Source organism: Oryctolagus cuniculus, chromosome 19 (genome assembly GCF_051225735.1).
Source record: "Oryctolagus cuniculus isolate XC-2025 breed Fujian yellow rabbit chromosome 19, ASM5122573v1, whole genome shotgun sequence".
NCBI classification, from domain to species: Eukaryota; Metazoa; Chordata; class Mammalia; order Lagomorpha; family Leporidae; genus Oryctolagus; species Oryctolagus cuniculus.
Genome location: NC_142885.1, coordinates 70,821,588 through 70,837,010, shown reverse-complemented (window position 1 = coordinate 70,837,010; position 15,423 = coordinate 70,821,588). Strand labels below are relative to the sequence as shown.

The window sequence follows — 15,423 nt, the reverse complement described above, 5'->3', positions numbered from 1 at the left end:
GGGGACAGGGCTGGTGTGTCCCCATGACTTGGGCACAGGGTGGGGGCTGCTATGTCCCGCAATGCCCAGGGGGTTGGAGCAGGGAGAGTGCACTGCCCCATGACACCATGGAGCCACATCTGGCCCTCTCCGTACCCAGGCCCTCGTGGAGAGCTCTGTGTGCCCTGAGTGGAAGAGGAGGGCTGCTGGACACAGCAGCCACCCTCTGTCCTCGCCCTTCAGCCTGAGGAGCAGCGTTAGTCCTGGGAGCCCCCCCCCCCACCTGGGGTCCCTCAGAACAGCGGCCCGGGCAGAGCCAGCGGCCTTGTTCCTTGAGGCGCACTCACCCCAGCACTCAGCAGCTCATCACTGGGGTCCGTGGTGAGGGGGAGGGCGGCTGTAGCCATTGCTTCCAGCCTCCCAGGCAGCCCGTGTGTCCAGATAACGCAGAGGGAAAGCGGGGGTGCACGGTGGCACTCCCCGGAGTCCCCCACGTGGAGCGGGCTCAGCCCCCGTGTTCCAGGCCTGAAGGTGGCTGTGCACCTGTGTGCGTGGTGCTGGGTGCAGGGTGCCCACATCCCCTGGACGCCCCTACTTCCTGGCATCGCTGGCCCTGCTACAACGCGGGTGTAGCCCAGAGTGCCAACGGGCTGCAGCCCCCAAGGCCCCTCTCCTCTCAGCGGTGCCTCCCCTGGGGCGTCTGGGAGGCCTCAAGGGCGCCCTTGCCCACGGCTTCCACCATGTGCAAGACTGCAGGGTCCACACGGCTCCCCACTGGGAGGTCGCGCCCCCAGCCAGCAGGCACCTGGGGCAGCTGCCTCGACCCACTGGCCTGTGTGGCGTGGTTGAAGTGTGGCTCTTGTCCCCCCTGCAGGACAAAATCCCCATGGCCCAGCGCCGCCGCTTCACGCGTGTGGAGATGGCCCGCGTGCTCATGGAGCGGAACCAGTACAAGGAGCGGCTGATGGAGCTGCAGGAGGCCGTGCGGTGGACAGAGATGATCAGGTGGGCTCCACCGCTGCGCGTGCACACAGCTGTGGCCACGCGGGATCGTGGGCCGGTCTGCACTCTGGGAGGACCTGGGAGCTGGGGCCACAGCGAGCGCCCTGCCTGTCCTTCCCACAGAGCATCCCGCGAACACCCCTCCGTCCAGGAGAAGAAGAAGTCCACCATCTGGCAGTTGTGAGCTGGGGACAGGCGCGGGGGCGGGCGGGGGTCCTGGCCGGCGCCCGCCCTCACCTTCCTGTGTCTGCCGCAGCTTCAGCCGCCTCTTCAGCTCCTCCTCCAGCCCCCCACCGGCCAAGCGGTCTTACCCGTCTGTGAACATCCACTACAAGTCCCCCACCGCAGCCGGCTTCAGCCAGCGCCGCGGCCACGCCATGTGCCCGATCGCAGCGGGCAGCCGGCCCCTGGAGTTCTTCCCGGACGAGTGAGTGCCCTCGGCCTCCGCCGCCGCCCCTGCTGCTGTGTCCCAGGCCCTGACGCAGGACTGGGGGCAGGGCCCCACCTCACTGCCCTGGGCCATCCATGGTCGCCGGGCAGGGCGTCAGTGAGCAGTGGCTACTTCTGCTCCAGAGTGTTACCTACCCGGCTGAGGCCACACCCACACCCAGGCCTCTCTTGGACCCAGGGGGCCGGGCCGGCTCGTGGCGGCCCTCCCTCTCCCATCCTGTCCCCGCCCCGAAGAGCACTTTGCCACCTGCGGGTCCTGCCAGTGAGGCCGTGGGTGCTGGACGAGGCCTCTAGACCAGGGCCACAGTCCGTGCTGGGGAGGGTCGGCCCCAGTCAGACAGGTGCCTGATGGCTGGAGACAGGGAGGACAGGCCCAGGCTGGCACCTTGGGGCCCCGGACCAAGGCTCACGACTGTCTCCCCACCCAGCGACTGCACGTCCTCGGCTCGGCGGGAGCAGAAGCGGGAGCAGTACCGCCAGGTGCGCGAGCATGTGCGCAATGACGATGGGCGGCTGCAGGCCTGCGGCTGGAGTCTGCCGGCCAAGTACAAGCAGGTGTGGGCCGGCGGGCTCGGCTGGGGCGGGGCCGGGGCGGGGCCAGAGCGCTGCGTGCCTGGGCTGGTGGGCTCGGCTCGGGGCGGGGCGGGGCGGGGCGGGGGCGGGGCCACAGCGCTGCGCGCCTCCTTGCAGCTGAGCCCCAGTGGCGGCCAGGAGGACACGCGGATGAAGAACGTGCCTGTGCCTGTGTACTGTCGGCCCCTGGTGGAGAAGGACCCCACCATGAAGGTGAGCCCAAGAGCAGGGTGGGCTGCTGGTCCTGCAGCCCGGGCCGGCCGGCAGAGGGACCCACGCCCTGTCCTTGCAGCTGTGGTGTGCCGCGGGCGTCAGCCTGAACGGCTGGAAGCCCAGCGAGGAGGACCCTGGGAACGGGGTCAAACCCACACCAGGCCGTGACCCTCTGACCTGCGATCGGGAGGCGGAAGGCGAGCCCAAGAGCAACCACACATCTCCGGAGAAGAAGGTCAGTGCGGCCACAGGGCTGGTGGGGAGTGGCAGACATGGGACAGTGGGGAAGGCACCCGTGGCTCAGGGACACGGTCCTTCTGCCCTGGGCACCCAGGAGCAAGGGGTGCTGGTTGGGGTCCGCCCTTGGAGCCATGGGGGCCTTCCCACTGCGGCCTCCGGGGCTGCGAAGTCCGGGCTGGCGGGCTGTCCCCTGTGCAGGGGCAGAGAGGGGCTCCGTGGATGAGGCTGTGCCTGGAGAGCACCGCTGTGGGGGGGAGACCCCGTGACCTCCTGTCACTGTCTGACGCAGGCAAAGGAGCTCCAGGAAGCAGACGCCACGTCCAGCAGGGTGTGGATCCTCACCAGCACCCTGACCACCAGCAAGGTGGTGATCATCGACGCCAACCAGCCGGGCACTGTGGTGGACCAGTTCACCGTCTGCAACGCGCACGTGCTGTGCGTCTCCAGCATCCCCGGTGAGCCGCGCTGTGCCGGACCGCTGCCCTAGGGAGGTGGCTGCGCCGTCGGGGGGGAGCCTGCCACAGAGCACCCTGCTCCCACCCTGTGGATGGGGGAGGTGGCCATGCAGAAGAGAGACCTGGGCCACGTGTCCAGGAAGCTCACTGGTGGCACTTCCTGTGCCGTGCTAACGTGGAAGAGGCCCCGTCTGATCCATCAGCGAAAGGTGGGTGGGCCACGGCACGGACCACAGCTAAAACCACTCCAAAGGCTCATGCTGATGCGAAACCTCCCCCTGCAACACGTCCACACATGGTAGAGGCTGGCAGAGGGGCCGAGGAGGGGCGGGGCTTTCCTCCTGATAGACAGCAGGCTCATCCCAGGGCCCACGGCTCACTGGCGCCCAGGCTCCAGGAAGACGTCCCACAGGGCTTCAGGCAGTGCCATGGAGCTGGGCAGCTCTGAGTGGACAGCCAGAGTCCAGCTGGGAGGGAGCAGGTGGCTGGCCTGAGCAGGTGGCCCCATGCAGGGACCCAGTCCATCCTCGTTCAGGTGGACTAAGACCCTGCAGCCCCAGGTTCGTGAGCTCTGGGTGTGGCCTCCGCGGGGGCTCACAGGGCTGTGACTCCCCCTGCCCCCAGCTGCCAGCGACAGCGACTACCCTCCGGGGGAGATGTTCCTGGACAGCGAGATGAACCCCGAGGACTCTGGTGCCGACGGCGTGCTGGCCGGCATCACCCTGGTGGGCTGCGCCACCCGCTGCACCGTGCCACGCAGCAGCTGCTCCTCCCGAGGGGACACCCCCGTGCTGGACAAGGGGCAGGGTGAGTGCTGGGTGCCTCGGGCTCTCTGGCCCTCGTCGCTGTCTCTGCCCAGCCCAAGCTCACCCCTCCTCCCACAGGAGAAGTGGCTGCCGTCGCCAACGGGAAGGCCAACCCTTCGCAGTCCACAGAGGAAGCCACGGAAGCCACAGAGGTGCCAGACCCCGGGCCCAGCGCGCCAGAGGCGGCTGCTGTGCGGCCCGGGACCCTCACGGAGCACGTCTTCACCGACCCAGCCCCAACCCCGTCCGCAAGCACCCAACCTGACAGGTGGGCCCTCCGGACAGGAGCAGAGGGAGGCTGGCCACGGCGGGCAGGGCCTGGGGATCCCAGGGCAGGCGCGTGCTCCGAGGGCCACCTGTGGCCATCGTCCCTCCCACAGTGAGAATGGCCCAGAGCCGGACGGGAGCGTTGCTCAGCCGGAGCCGGAGCCCAGTGGGGACCCTGCGGGGGCCAGCAGCAGCGCCGCGCCCACCATGTGGCTGGGAGCCCAGAATGGCTGGTAGGTGGTGCGGAGGGGGTGGGGGCAGAGGGGCGGGGAGCCTCTGGCCCACCGCCCGCTCCTCCCACAGGCTCTATGTGCACTCGGCCGTGGCCAACTGGAAGAAGTGTCTGCACTCCATCAAGCTGAAGGACTCCGTGCTCAGCCTGGTGTACGTGACCCCGAGTTGGGGGCGGGGGGTCGGGAGGGGTCCTCGCTCAGCCTGAGCCCCCCTCCCGTTGCAGGCATGTCAAAGGCCGAGTGCTCGTGGCCCTGGCGGATGGAACTCTGGCCATCTTCCACCGTGGCGAGGGTAAGCCTGGCCGCTCAGCCTGGCGTGCGTAGGGGTGGTGTGCGGGCCCCGCCAGGCTGAGCGGCTGTCGCGGGCTCTCTGCAGATGGCCAGTGGGACCTGAGCAACTACCACCTGATGGACCTGGGCCACCCGCACCACTCCATCCGCTGCATGGCCGTCGTGTACGACCGCGTGTGGTGTGGCTACAAGAACAAGGTGCACGTCATCCAGCCCAAGACCATGCAGGTGGAGGTGAGGCCGGGCAGCTCTGCCGCAGGTCATGTGCAGGCCCCGCCCCTGCCCCTTGGCCTCCCCCAGGGGCCTGGCCCTCCGTGAGCCAGGCAGGTGCTGGGTGGGGGCTTGGGGGCGGCCCCCTGGCAGCGTGACCCCGAGGCTGCGACAGGCAGTTCCAGGTTCCCCGCCCCTTCCGGTCCCTCCCACTCCATGACCAGCCTCCACCACCCCGCAGAAGTCATTCGACGCCCACCCACGGCGGGAGAGCCAGGTGCGGCAGCTGGCGTGGATTGGCGACGGGGTGTGGGTGTCGATCCGCCTGGACTCCACGCTGCGGCTGTACCACGCCCACACCCACCAGCACCTGCAGGACGTGGACATCGAGCCCTACGTCAGCAAGATGCTGGGTGAGGGGCTGTGCTGGGTGGGGCAGCGTGGGGGCCCCAGCCCCGGCACACACACTGACCACTCCCCCCACAGGCACCGGCAAGCTGGGCTTCTCTTTCGTGCGCATCACGGCCTTGCTCATTGCCGGCAACCGCCTCTGGGTGGGCACTGGCAACGGAGTCGTCATCTCCATCCCCCTGACGGAGAGTGAGTGACCCCCGCCTGCCCCGGGCCTGCGCGGGCTCCTGCCCAGGGTGGGGCTCCGCGACCTGGCTCCTGATGGCCTCTCCTCCCCCTTCTGCCTCCCTGCCCAGCTGTGGTCCTGCACCGAGGCCAGCTCCTGGGGCTCCGAGGTAAGTGCAGGGCGCCCACCCCGGCCCCGAGCGGCTGCGGCGTCCGTGCTCCCGCCGGCCGGCTCAGCCCCTCTGGCTCCTCTGTCTCAGCCAACAAGACGTCCCCCACCTCTGGGGAGGGGGCCCGCCCCGGAGGCGTCATCCACGTGTACGGGGACGACAGCGGCGACAAGTCCGCCAGCAGCTTCATCCCCTACTGCTCCATGGCCCAGGCCCAGCTCTGCTTCCACGGGCACCGCGACGCCGTCAAGTTCTTCGTCTCCGTGCCAGGTGAGGGCCGGCCCTCCTGCGGGTCACCGCTGCCGCCCGCTCGGAGGCCCCCGTCCTGAGCTGCCTCTGCCCGACAGGCAACGTGCTGGCCACCCTGAACGGCAGCGTGCTGGACAGCCCGTCCGAGAGCCCCGGGCCGGCCGCCGACGCCGAGGGCCAGAGGCTCCGGAACGTGCTGGTGCTGAGCGGCGGCGAAGGCTACATCGACTTCCGCATCGGTGAGTGGGTGCCGGCCGCGGCGCTCGGCCCGGGCAGCGGGCGCCCCTCACGGCCGCGGCTCTCTCCCCAGGGGACGGAGAGGACGACGAGACGGAGGAGGGTGCCGGGGACGTGGGCCAGGTGAAGCCCGTGCTGTCCAAGGCCGAGCGCAGCCACATCATCGTGTGGCAGGTGTCCTACAGCCCGGAGTGAGGCTGCCGCCCCGGCCCCTGTACATAGGACCCCACCCGCCCAGCGCCCGCTCCCACCTCTCAACCTGCAGCTTTACCTGCGGCCCGGGCCCTGGCCGGCAGGGCGCGGGGTGGCGCAGGCCAGCTGGGAGGGAGGACCCTTCCCCAACACCTGGCCCAAGGGTAGGGGGCCCGCGCCGGCTGCAGACAGCCCCTGCAGGAGGCCCTGGCCGGGGCTCTCCTTTCTGGCACCCCCAGATCAGGGAGCAGGGGCCCCACTTGCCTTTGCATGCTGCCCGTGGGGGTGTGGCCCCCGACCTTCCAGGCCCTCGCTGCCCTTCAGGGAAACGGGCCAGCACTAGCCTTCACTGGGGGGGGGGGGGCTCGGGCAGCTCCGGGGCTCCCCCCCACCAAGCTTCCCGCAGCCCCCGGGCTCCAGCCAGGCCCCCTGAGCAGCTGCTTGAGGACACAGACCAGAGGCCCCTCCTCTTGGAACCCACAGCTGCCCACATGGACAGCCCCTCCCCCACCCCAGGCCGTGGAGGAGCCCCCAGGGGGGGTTTCTCAGGCTGCCGGGCGGGGCCCTGGCCTCAGGTTGATGGAGATAGGTGTGCTCCAGACGCGCTAAGTGCCTAGCGCTGCCCGCTGCGGCTGCGCAGGGGGAGAGGACGGGAGGCCACGGCCCAGGCCGCCAGACTGCGCATGCGAGTGGGGGGAGGGGTGGGCATCGGCCCAGGACTGCCCCTGCATGGCCAGGCCTTGCTGCCCCGGGGGCCCAGACCTTACCCTGCTCTGAGGCACTGATCGGGGCCGCCCCCCACCAGAGAAGCACACACCTCGGGCAGCTGCCCACCAGCCCAGCTGGCCTCGGCCGCAGCCACGTCCCCCAGCAGGCTTCTCCCCGCGGCCCAGCCACCTCTCCACTGTGATGTCCGTCAAGTCCCTGTCTGTCCCCACGGGACCCAGCCGTGACTTGGGGTCAGTGGGCGGGGCAGCTCGGGGGAGGGGCCGCCAGACCACCCTCCCGCGGCTTTGGCCCTGCAAGTGAACCCCGTATCTGCTCTGTGTAATAAAGCAACGTTTCCGCGTCGTCCCGGTCCGAATCAGTGCGCACAGTCGCCTTCAGTTTATTGCAAAACCAACCAACCAACCAACCCGCCACGCCAGGCTGGGACGAGGAGCTGCGGCCGCGGGGCGGGGCGGGGCGGCTACTCGTACAGCCAGTGCCCGGCGCTGTCCTCCCAGCACAGGAGCTCGTCCGCCCGGAACCACAGTGCGATTTCGCGGCGTGCGCTCTCCACCGAGTCGCTGCCGTGGATCACGTTCCTGCGCGGAGAGGCCGGCTGAGCGCGGGCAGGGGCGATGCGGGGAGGAGGGCTCGGGCAGCACCGACCCCGGGCGGGCCTTACTTGCCGACTTCGATGCAAAAGTCGCCGCGGATGGTGCCGGGCAGGGCGTCTGCCGGGTCCGTGGCCCCAATGAGTGCCCGAGAGACGCGCACCACGTCCAGCCCCTGCCACACCTGCGCAGGCGGAGCGGCCGGCTGGTCACCGCGCCGCGGGCTCCCGCGTCCGCCTGCCCGGCGGGGTACTTACCATGGCCACCACGGGTCCCGAGCTCATGTACTTGACCAGGCGGCTGAAGAAGGGGCGCCCGCGCAGCTCGGCATAGTGCTGGCGCAGCAGCTCCTCGGACGCCTGCGGAGGAGTGCGGACCGCCTGCGCCTGCGCCGGGGCCCGGGCCAGCGCCGCCCCGCGCCCTCCCGGCCCCGCACGCGCGCCCGCCCCACCTGCACCAGCTTCAGCGCCACCAGCTTGAAGCCCTTCCTCTCGAACCGCCGCACCACCTCGCCCACCAGCCGCCGCTGCACGCCGTCCGGCTTCACGGCCAGGAAGGTGCGCTCGTGCGCGCCGGTGCCTGCTGCAGAGCCGGGCGTCAGGCCGGCCCGGAGCTGCCCAGGCCGCCCCGCGCGCCCAGCCACTCACCTGCCGGGAAGAGGTGCGCGAAGAGGGCCAGCACCACGCAGATCATGATGGCGGCGGCGGCGGCGCGAAGCCTGCGGGGCGGGAGGCGCGGAGCCTGCGGCGCCCGGGGCGGGGCCTGCGCTTAAAGGGACCCCGGCTGCGCGCAGGTTCCGCTCCGGACTTGGGGCTGCTGCGCGTACCCCGGGAACCCACGGACGGGGCTGGCGACACGCCTCCCGTGGCCCTTCCCTCCCGCAGCCTTAGACGCAAAGAAACCACACCCAGGAGATGCGGCTGGCCTTTATTTCTGGCCACAATAAGGGCGGGGGCGGGCGGAGGAAGCCTGCGGGCAGTGCGAGTCCTGGCCCTGCCCTCACACGCAGACCGTGTTCCGAGACCCGCAGGTTCCGGGAATTCAGACAGGGGTGCCCTTGGGCTGTCCCTTCGCCTTCAGCCTGGCAGGGTAGTCCCAGGGGTCCACACGGACCCTCTCCAAGTTCAGCACTGGCTCCTCGAGGCTGGGGTCCCCGCTCTTGCGCCGCTGGGCCAGAATCATGGCCCGCAGGAGCGGCGGGTAGGGCACAGACCGTGGGGCGTCCGCGGGCCCCGGCACGTTCGCCGCGAAGGCCGCCTCTTCGTGCTTGGGCACCAGCCGCCAGTCGTGGTACATGACCTGGGGAATCTCGCGCTCCTCGCCTTCCGTCTTCCCTGCGGAGGCAAAGGCGGGGCTCAGCGCCCGCTCCTCGGCTCCCCGCGCCCCTGTCCGCGTCCCCCGCCGCGCGGCCGGCCTTACCCTTGAAGGTCAGGACGCCCCAGGCCTTGCCGTGGTCCAAGTTCTGCAAAGCAAGCGGCTCGGGTCAGCTGGGCCGCGCCTGCGCCCCGAGCCCCGCGGCGCCGGCGGGGGCACGCACCTGCGCCGTGTAGTCGGGCCGCACGCGCGTGAGCCTCCAGTAGCACGGCTCGTCGTGCTGCCACAGCCAGGACTTGCGCGTGACCAAGCGGCCCAGGCCGAAGCGCGGCAGGCAGCCGAGCAGCTGCAGCAGGCGGCTCTCGCGGCGCGCGTCGGCCCAGGCGCGCACGGGCAGGCGGCGGCCCGAGTGCGGCCGCGTCAGGGTCTCGTAGTCCAGGGCGTAGCGCTGCGAGTCCCGCGGCTGCTCTCGCTGCTCCCGCAGGGCGCGCACGCGGCGGGCCAGCTCCGCGATCAGCCGCGGCCGAACCTTCTTGCGCGCCATGGTCCCGCCGCGCGGCCCCGGGCACCCGGCCGGAAGCTGCCGCGGCTGCGCGGAGCGAGGGCGCGCCGGAAGCGAGCGGGCGCGCGCGCCGGAAGCGGAGGAGAGGCCGGGCCGCCCATGGCGAGAGCGGGGTGCGGGCGCGCGCGGGGCGCGCGCCGCAGGCCGCCGACCTGGGAGATCTCGGACTCGGACGCCGAGGGCCCCTCCGGGGCGGCGGCCGGCGCGGGGACCCAGGGGCCGGCGGCCGAGGCGCTGCGGCCGGAGCGGGCCCTGAAGCGCCTCGCGGTGGGCGTAGACCCAGGTGCGGGGCGAGGGGCGCGGCCCGGGCTTGGCGGGGCTCTGCGCCGCGGGCGGTGGTCCTGGGTGGGGGAGGCAGGAGCCTCGGGAACGCGGCGCGGCTGAGTCGTGCCCCTCGCGGCCCCAGCCATCCTGGAGGACGCTGGCGCGGACGTCCTGCTGCAGGCGCTCGGCGCCCTGGGCTGTCAGTGCCGCATCGAGCCCCAGCGCCGTCCGCGGAGCCTGTGTTGGAGCTGGGGGACCCCCGACCCCTGCCCCCGCAGCGTGAGTGCCCGCGGCGGACTGCGTGTCCCGAGGAGTGGTGGTGCTGGGGGGAGCTCGCGCCCCGCCGCTGCCCGAAGACCCGGGCTGCCCCTCCCGGCGGCGGACCCTGGGCCGGGCGAGAGCGGCGGCGCGTCCCGCTGTCCCCGCAGGCCCCTCCTGAGGAGCGAGAGGAGCCGGAGCTGCTGTCGCTGCTGCTGCTGGAGCCCGAGGAGTTTCTGCAGGGCGCGGCCCGGCTGGCTCAGGTGCAGCGGGACGGAGCTGGACAGGGTCTGGGTGCGGCAGAGTCCGGTGTGGCTCGCAGGGCAGGAGGGCCCTGGGGCCTGAGCTTGGAGGGGTGCACCAGGGACTTGGGGGAGCCGGTCAGTTCTGGCGGGGTCGGGGGCACACCCTGGGCACTGTCTCCAGGAAAGCAGAGCCACTGTTCTCAAAAGCTTGCCCTTGCGTGCACCCCTGGCCCTTGACCTGCCGGCAAACGGGGTGCAGTTTCTCCCCTTCAGGCCTCCGGCCCCATCTGCTCAGTGCCCTGGGTCTCCCCTGAGAGCCCCTCCCGCCCCCACCTGGCCGTTGTGGGACTGGACGCCTACCTGTGGTACTGCTCACCCCCGCTCTTAGGGTTGGGGGTGGGATGGCGAGGTCGGGGTGCTGGTGGGGCCCCCTGCAGGAGAGCCAGTGAGCTCCCCTTGAGCGAGGGCTTCGCTCTGGGGGACCGAGGGACAGTTACCCCTGCCCAGGTCCAGCCAGCCCAGTGCACGGGGGACACAGTCACCCAGGAGTCCAGAGGCCCGCGGTGGAGTGCCCGTCGGCAGGCCTGAGGTGCAGGAGGTGAGGTGGCCGCCCTCGGAGGCCAGCCAGGCCCCTGTGGAAGGCCCGTGGTCCACACACGCTGTGCTCCATCCTCCCAGGCCCTGGTCCTCCTCCAGCTCTGGGCGGACATGGACGTGCTGCTGGTGGCCTCGTGGCAGGAGCTGAATCAGCACGTGTGCGCCCTCACCAGAGCCCTGGCCCAGCGCCCGTTCAAGTGCGCACCCCCCCCCCCCGCCGGAGGGCGCTGCAGGGCAGCTGCCGCTGGCAAGGTGGGGAAGGCCTCCCGTTCTCCCCTCCGCAGGCAGCACCGGGAGTCCCAGGCCTTTTCCTTCTGCACGGCAGGGCGCTGGGCCGCAGGTGTGCGGGTAACCAGGGATGGCCGTGGGCTTCGGGAGGCCTGGCAGCGGCAGATCATGCAGTTTAACCGGGTCAGCCCCGCCGTGGCCGGCTCCATCGTCACCGCCTTCCCCTCTCCACGACTCCTGCAGCAGGTACGCCTCCCGGTCCAGGCGCGGGGACCAGGTCACGGAGCGCAGCCGCTCATGCTCGGGCCTGCTCCCCTAGGCACTGGCCGCCTGCAGCACGGAGCGGGAGCGCCTGGGCCTCCTGGCGGACCTCCCCGTGAGGGCCAGCAGGCACGCTCGGCCTCGCAAGGTGGGGCCTGACCTCTCCCGCCGGCTCTGCCTCTTCCTGAGCACCGCCAACCCTGACCTCCTGCTGGACCTGGGCTCCTGACCACCCCACAGCCCAGGAGCCTCCCTGCCTCCCGCACGCAGGCAGAGAAGGCGCTGTGGGGCCCCTGTGCCCTAGCTGGGACGTGCGGGAGCTGGAGGGACGGGGGTGGACACCGAGCTGGAGGGACGGGGGAGGACACCGCCCCGGCCTGGAGCTGGTGCAGGCAGTGTGAGACACAACCTGTTTATTGCAGGAACAGCCGAGCACGCAGGGAGAGCAGAGGGGCCGTGGGCTTCGGCAGCTGCCCAGGTCCACGCCTGCGTGGGCGTGGCTGAGGGCGGGGCTGGCCCCTACAGGAGGGACTGTCCTGGCCTCAGGTGAGCGGGGCCAGGCCCTCTGCTGACCCGGTGCGGGGCGAGAAATGGGACCCGGCGCTCCCCCGGCGCAGGCGCAGGGCGAGTCAGGTCCGCCGGCAGCGCTTCCTCTGGCAGCCGGCGGGCGCGGCCGAGGGCGCCGGGGGCGTGCGGTGGCTGCAGTTCATGCGGAGCACCCAGCCCAGCTTGTTGTGCAGCACCTGCTTGAGGCCGGGCGGCAGCGGCAGGCCCTCCAGGGTGTCGCCCGAGTGCGGCCGCAGCTGGCGCAGGCGGAAGCAGCACAGGTACTGCAGGGAGGTGGCGCTGGCGCAGGAGCGGATCACCTTCATGCTGCTCCGCGCCGCCGTGGAGCACACCATCGGGAAGAACTTCCTGTTCCGCAGCTTGGTGGCGGCCACCCCTGTGGGGGACGCGGTGCTGAGTCCGGGCCCGCTTCGGGCAGGGAGGAAGCGCGGGCCCGTGCGCCTTACCTATGCACTTCCTGTTCTTGAAGAAGGTGAGCGTGCCGTGCCAGGCGTCCAGGTGCACGCCGATGATGGAGCCCTGGCCGAACCGGGAGGAGAAGCTGGTCTTGTCGCCCTTGTGGTGCAGGAGCCCTGTGGGCAGGCGGGCGGCCGAGCCGTGAGCCGAGGGCCTCTGCCGCCCCGCCCCGCCGCGCCGCGGGCAGCTCACCTGTGTAGGACAGGCCCCAGCTGTCCTCGTCCCGCCCCAGCAGACTGCAGAACGTGTGGTGGTACTTGTCCAGGTCCACGTCCGACGTCCCAATGCCCACCATCTAGGCGAGGCGGGGCTGGGCAGAAGGCGCCAGGGCCGGGCCCCCCGCCCGCGCCCCAGCGCCAGCAGCGCCTTACCATGTCGGTGCCGTACACGGGCGACGTCATCTTGATCTCCCAGAAGTGCTGGCCCTCGCCCAGCTCCTTGGTGCCCCGGATGGCCGCGGTGCCGCAGCTGTACTCCGTGTGGAAGCTGACTTTGCGGTTGTCACAGCTCAGCAGGGTGGCCGAGGACTTGTTCAGGTCGTCCCAGACCCAGTCGAAGTCTGCGAGGGCAGAGAGGCCGAGCTGGGGCGGCCCCCGGGCCTGACCCGCCCCCCGGGCCGTCCGCCCCGGCTCTCACGCTCCGCGTCCTCCCCGCAGCGGCAGTCCTCGCTGCGGTGTGCGCCGTGCGGGCTGCTGCGGGGGGCGGCCTCGCTCTGGCCGTCGCAGTCACAGAAGGACTCCCCGGTCACGGGCACGGCACTGGGGATGGCGGGCGGCAGGGCCGCGCACTCCGGGTCAGAGTCGGAATCGCTGTGCTGGGAGGAAGAGGAAGCCGTTCCCCTGGGCCCCGCCGGCTGCCGCCCACCGAGGATGGGCCACCGCCACCTGTCGACCCCCCTTGCTGGACCCGGCTGGAGGACCCCGAGCCCACGTGAGGCCGTGTGAGCCGTGCATGGTACGGGAGAGCAGGGCTGGCCCAGCCGGCAGTCCGCTCGGTCAGGGGGTGCACCCCGAGCCCGCCCTGGGGTGCAGGCCCATCACAGAGCGCGCCTGTGGAGGAATGCTGAGACCGAGCGGCCACCTCCAGGGTCCTGGCAGTGACCCACGCCCTCCTGGGGGTCGGCCGAGCCCCCTCCCCTGCACGGCAGCCAGGCAGACCCTGGCCCACCCCTGGCTCCTACTGCTTTCGGAATAAACATCAGGCGCCACCGAAGCCGACGCCACTGCTGGCTGAGCCTCTGGCCCTCCTCACGCACCCCCACGGGGGGCAGCTGTACCCCACGGCCTGTCCACACCCCAGCGCACTGCCACTGCTGCTCCTGCCCCCGTCTCCTGCCGGGGAGGGGCCTGGCAGGGACCGGGCAGTAGCTGAGCAACCAAGGACACAGCAGGGACGCCCCTGGGCGGGCTGGGGGTGGGCTGTGCCGTCCCTCCGGGAGGAGAGCCACTTGGGAGGTGTCCGCCCCCAGAAAAGCCACGGGGAGTGTGCAGTGAGAGAGCGTGTCAGCTTGTCTGGGGAGACCAGACTGCACCCCATGGCATGCGGGGCTCCCAGAGGTGAGGCAGGCCACTGCCAGAGCCGGGTCACAGGTCAGCGCCTCCACCCAGGCACGTGGGGTGCCCGCCCACACCATTAGGTGTGACCGCGGCGAGTGGCCCGGCTGGCAGGCTCGGCCGGCATCCCTCAGTGGTGAGCTTGCAGGGCAGGGACAGGTGACACAGGCTGCCTCGGGTACACGGCCAGGATGAGGGCCAGGCCTCTGGGTGGCCAAGTGTGGCCCAGAGGCCCGGGGCAGGGCACCTGACAGTGAGGCGGCTGGGCCAGCAGCACCACACGCGCACGGGGGACCTCCTGGCACCGGCCAGCTCAGGACAGTTACGTCGGGGCTGGCCGCACGCGCAGGTGCACCTCCTGTCCCCAAACTCGAGGCGTGAACCACCGAGGCCCCGCTTCCCTGGACCGGGCAGAAGAACCTTCCGGGCCCGGCCGGGGCCTACCTGCCCGTCAGAGTTGTAGCCCCAGTCCGCCGCGCCGGCCAGGGCCACAGCCCGGGCGTCCGCATCCCGGCGGGCAGCGCTCAGGACGAAACGCCACGCCCTGCTGCTCCGGGGGCGCCTGGCCATGACGGAGAGGACCTGGAAGGGACACAGGGTCAGAGCAGGGGCCGCGCCGCACCCCGGCCCGGGGCTCCCCGCGCCCCTACCTCCCACCGGCGCCCGAGCGCCCCGGCCAGCCCAGGGCAGACAGCGAGGAGGGCCGCCCCGACTCCCATGGCTCCCGCGCCTGCGGCCCATCTGCAGGTCCCACCCGCCGGGCCCCGGGCATCCCAAACCCGCGCTCCTCCTCCGCTCTGCGGCGGCCAATGGCATCCCCGGGCCGCCGACGCCCCAGGGCGCACCGGCCACGCACCCCGCTTCCTCCGCCCGGCCGCGCTCGCCCTCGGCCTGGGGGCGCAGGGCACAACGCCACCCGGGCGGGTGCGCCTCGCTGGCCGGCTCTCGCGGCGTCCGGGGCACGCGGGCAGCGCCGCGCCAATGAATGGTCAGTGGTCAGCTGGGCAGCCGCCCGGTCTCCCGGGCCGCGGCGGCAGAAGGGCGGGCCTGACAGCGCCTCCCCGCGCGGAGCGGCCGCGGCCCGGGAGGGACAAAGGGCCGGCGGGCCCCGGCCGCGCCGCGCCGAGCGCCCCTCGACCGCCCGCAGGGCCCCAGCGCCGCCGCCGCCGCTCACCTGCCGCCGCGCTGCCGACACCGCCGGCCCGGCCCTGACCTACTTTCCGCTCCCGACGAGACGTAAACATCCCCCGACCCCCGCGCCGCATTGGCCCAGGCGGCCGGAGGCGGGCGCGCCCGGCCCGACGCTGCTGGAGGGCGGGGTGGGTCTCTGGGGACGCAGCTGTCGCGGAGAGGTTGCCGCGCCTGTCAATCCTGGTTCAATGTCCCCATTGGCCGCCCCTCAAGCGGTCTGAGACAGGCCTCGCACGGCCATTGGGCGAGGGACGCGGAAGACAAGCCTTCCCAGAGTCCGGCCTTGACACGGAAGTAGGTCCGTTTCCGTTACGTCTTCCGAACCGGAAGTGCGCGCGCAGCGCGTCGGGTCCTCGGGTGATATGATTGGTGGAGGGGAGCGGGAGGAGGCCCGCCACCAGGCGCCAGGGGGCGGGCTCGCGCCGCTCATTGGCTGGCAGGCTCGTCACTCTGGCTGCGACGCGC

The 15,423-nt window shown here is 71.8% G+C and overlaps 5 protein-coding genes across 41 annotated transcripts in view; 2 read left to right on the top strand and 3 right to left on the bottom strand.

Moving 5' to 3' along the window:
* Nucleotides 1-7,227, top strand: part of MAPK8IP3 (mitogen-activated protein kinase 8 interacting protein 3) — a 42,748-nt gene extending 35,521 nt beyond the window's left edge. For 19 of the 20 annotated variants that reach the window (XM_051830279.3, XM_070064136.2, XM_051830281.3 and 16 more), the window contains 19 exons: nt 854-984; nt 1,105-1,161; nt 1,238-1,408; nt 1,860-1,986; nt 2,122-2,217; nt 2,297-2,452; nt 2,747-2,912; nt 3,537-3,719; nt 3,797-3,986; nt 4,099-4,218; nt 4,289-4,369; nt 4,443-4,510; nt 4,595-4,743; nt 4,961-5,132; nt 5,206-5,319; nt 5,427-5,465; nt 5,556-5,735; nt 5,813-5,953; nt 6,025-7,227. In XM_051830279.3, the coding sequence (XP_051686239.1) occupies nt 854-984; nt 1,105-1,161; nt 1,238-1,408; nt 1,860-1,986; nt 2,122-2,217; nt 2,297-2,452; nt 2,747-2,912; nt 3,537-3,719; nt 3,797-3,986; nt 4,099-4,218; nt 4,289-4,369; nt 4,443-4,510; nt 4,595-4,743; nt 4,961-5,132; nt 5,206-5,319; nt 5,427-5,465; nt 5,556-5,735; nt 5,813-5,953; nt 6,025-6,146 (2,463 nt within the window). In that variant the 3' untranslated portion in view covers nt 6,147-7,227. The remainder of the gene's footprint in view (nt 1-853; nt 985-1,104; nt 1,162-1,237; nt 1,409-1,859; nt 1,987-2,121; nt 2,218-2,296; nt 2,453-2,746; nt 2,913-3,536; nt 3,720-3,796; nt 3,987-4,098; nt 4,219-4,288; nt 4,370-4,442; nt 4,511-4,594; nt 4,744-4,960; nt 5,133-5,205; nt 5,320-5,426; nt 5,466-5,555; nt 5,736-5,812; nt 5,954-6,024) is intronic. The other variant, XM_051830282.3, reaches the window with a different exon arrangement.
* On the bottom strand, nt 7,216-8,175 carry NME3 (NME/NM23 nucleoside diphosphate kinase 3). Of its 4 annotated transcripts, none has more exons than XM_051830345.3 (5): nt 8,110-8,175; nt 7,914-8,044; nt 7,720-7,821; nt 7,534-7,646; nt 7,216-7,450 (listed from the first exon to the last, which is right to left on the bottom strand). In XM_051830345.3, the coding sequence occupies exons 1-5, from the start codon at nt 8,153-8,155 to the stop codon at nt 7,333-7,335; spliced, it is 510 nt and encodes a 169-aa protein (XP_051686305.1). In that variant the 5' UTR covers nt 8,156-8,175; the 3' UTR covers nt 7,216-7,332. The 4 variants fall into 4 exon arrangements, with proteins under 4 accessions (XP_051686305.1, XP_089178011.1, XP_051686308.1 ...); XM_089321885.1 differs by having other exon boundaries at nt 7,538-7,646; XM_051830348.3 differs by having other exon boundaries at nt 7,914-8,041.
* A 198-nt stretch (nt 8,176-8,373) lies between these two features.
* Nucleotides 8,374-9,363, bottom strand: MRPS34 (mitochondrial ribosomal protein S34). Its single transcript, XM_089321884.1, has 3 exons — nt 9,000-9,363; nt 8,882-8,924; nt 8,374-8,796 (listed from the first exon to the last, which is right to left on the bottom strand). Exons 1-3 carry the CDS (start codon nt 9,318-9,320, stop codon nt 8,504-8,506), a joined length of 657 nt encoding a protein of 218 aa, XP_089178010.1. The 5' UTR covers nt 9,321-9,363; the 3' UTR covers nt 8,374-8,503.
* EME2 (essential meiotic structure-specific endonuclease subunit 2) lies at nt 9,321-13,436 on the top strand. 6 transcript variants are annotated; one of them, XM_051830295.3, is made up of 8 exons: nt 9,354-9,621; nt 9,745-9,881; nt 10,031-10,123; nt 10,379-10,470; nt 10,613-10,703; nt 10,784-10,899; nt 10,987-11,176; nt 11,250-13,436. In XM_051830295.3, the coding sequence occupies exons 1-8, from the start codon at nt 9,438-9,440 to the stop codon at nt 11,418-11,420; spliced, it is 1,074 nt and encodes a 357-aa protein (XP_051686255.3). In that variant the 5' UTR covers nt 9,354-9,437; the 3' UTR covers nt 11,421-13,436. The 6 variants fall into 6 exon arrangements, 4 of the variants coding, with proteins under 4 accessions (XP_089178008.1, XP_089178007.1, XP_089178006.1 ...); XM_089321882.1 differs by lacking the exon at nt 11,250-13,436 and having other exon boundaries at nt 9,321-9,621; nt 9,745-10,123; nt 11,028-11,168; XR_016226328.1 differs by lacking the exon at nt 10,379-10,470 and having other exon boundaries at nt 9,330-9,621; nt 9,745-10,123; nt 11,028-11,176.
* Nucleotides 11,590-15,099, bottom strand: SPSB3 (splA/ryanodine receptor domain and SOCS box containing 3). 10 transcript variants are annotated; one of them, XM_051830306.3, is made up of 7 exons: nt 14,942-15,099; nt 14,212-14,349; nt 12,851-13,028; nt 12,586-12,773; nt 12,407-12,509; nt 12,205-12,330; nt 11,590-12,134 (listed from the first exon to the last, which is right to left on the bottom strand). In XM_051830306.3, exons 2-7 carry the CDS (start codon nt 14,335-14,337, stop codon nt 11,821-11,823), a joined length of 1,035 nt encoding a protein of 344 aa, XP_051686266.3. In that variant the 5' UTR covers nt 14,338-14,349; nt 14,942-15,099; the 3' UTR covers nt 11,590-11,820. The 10 variants fall into 10 exon arrangements, with proteins under 10 accessions (XP_051686266.3, XP_089178004.1, XP_051686268.3 ...); XM_089321878.1 differs by having other exon boundaries at nt 12,851-13,023; XM_051830308.3 differs by lacking the exon at nt 14,942-15,099 and adding an exon at nt 14,624-14,927.
* Nucleotides 15,100-15,423: the final 324 nt, after the last annotated feature.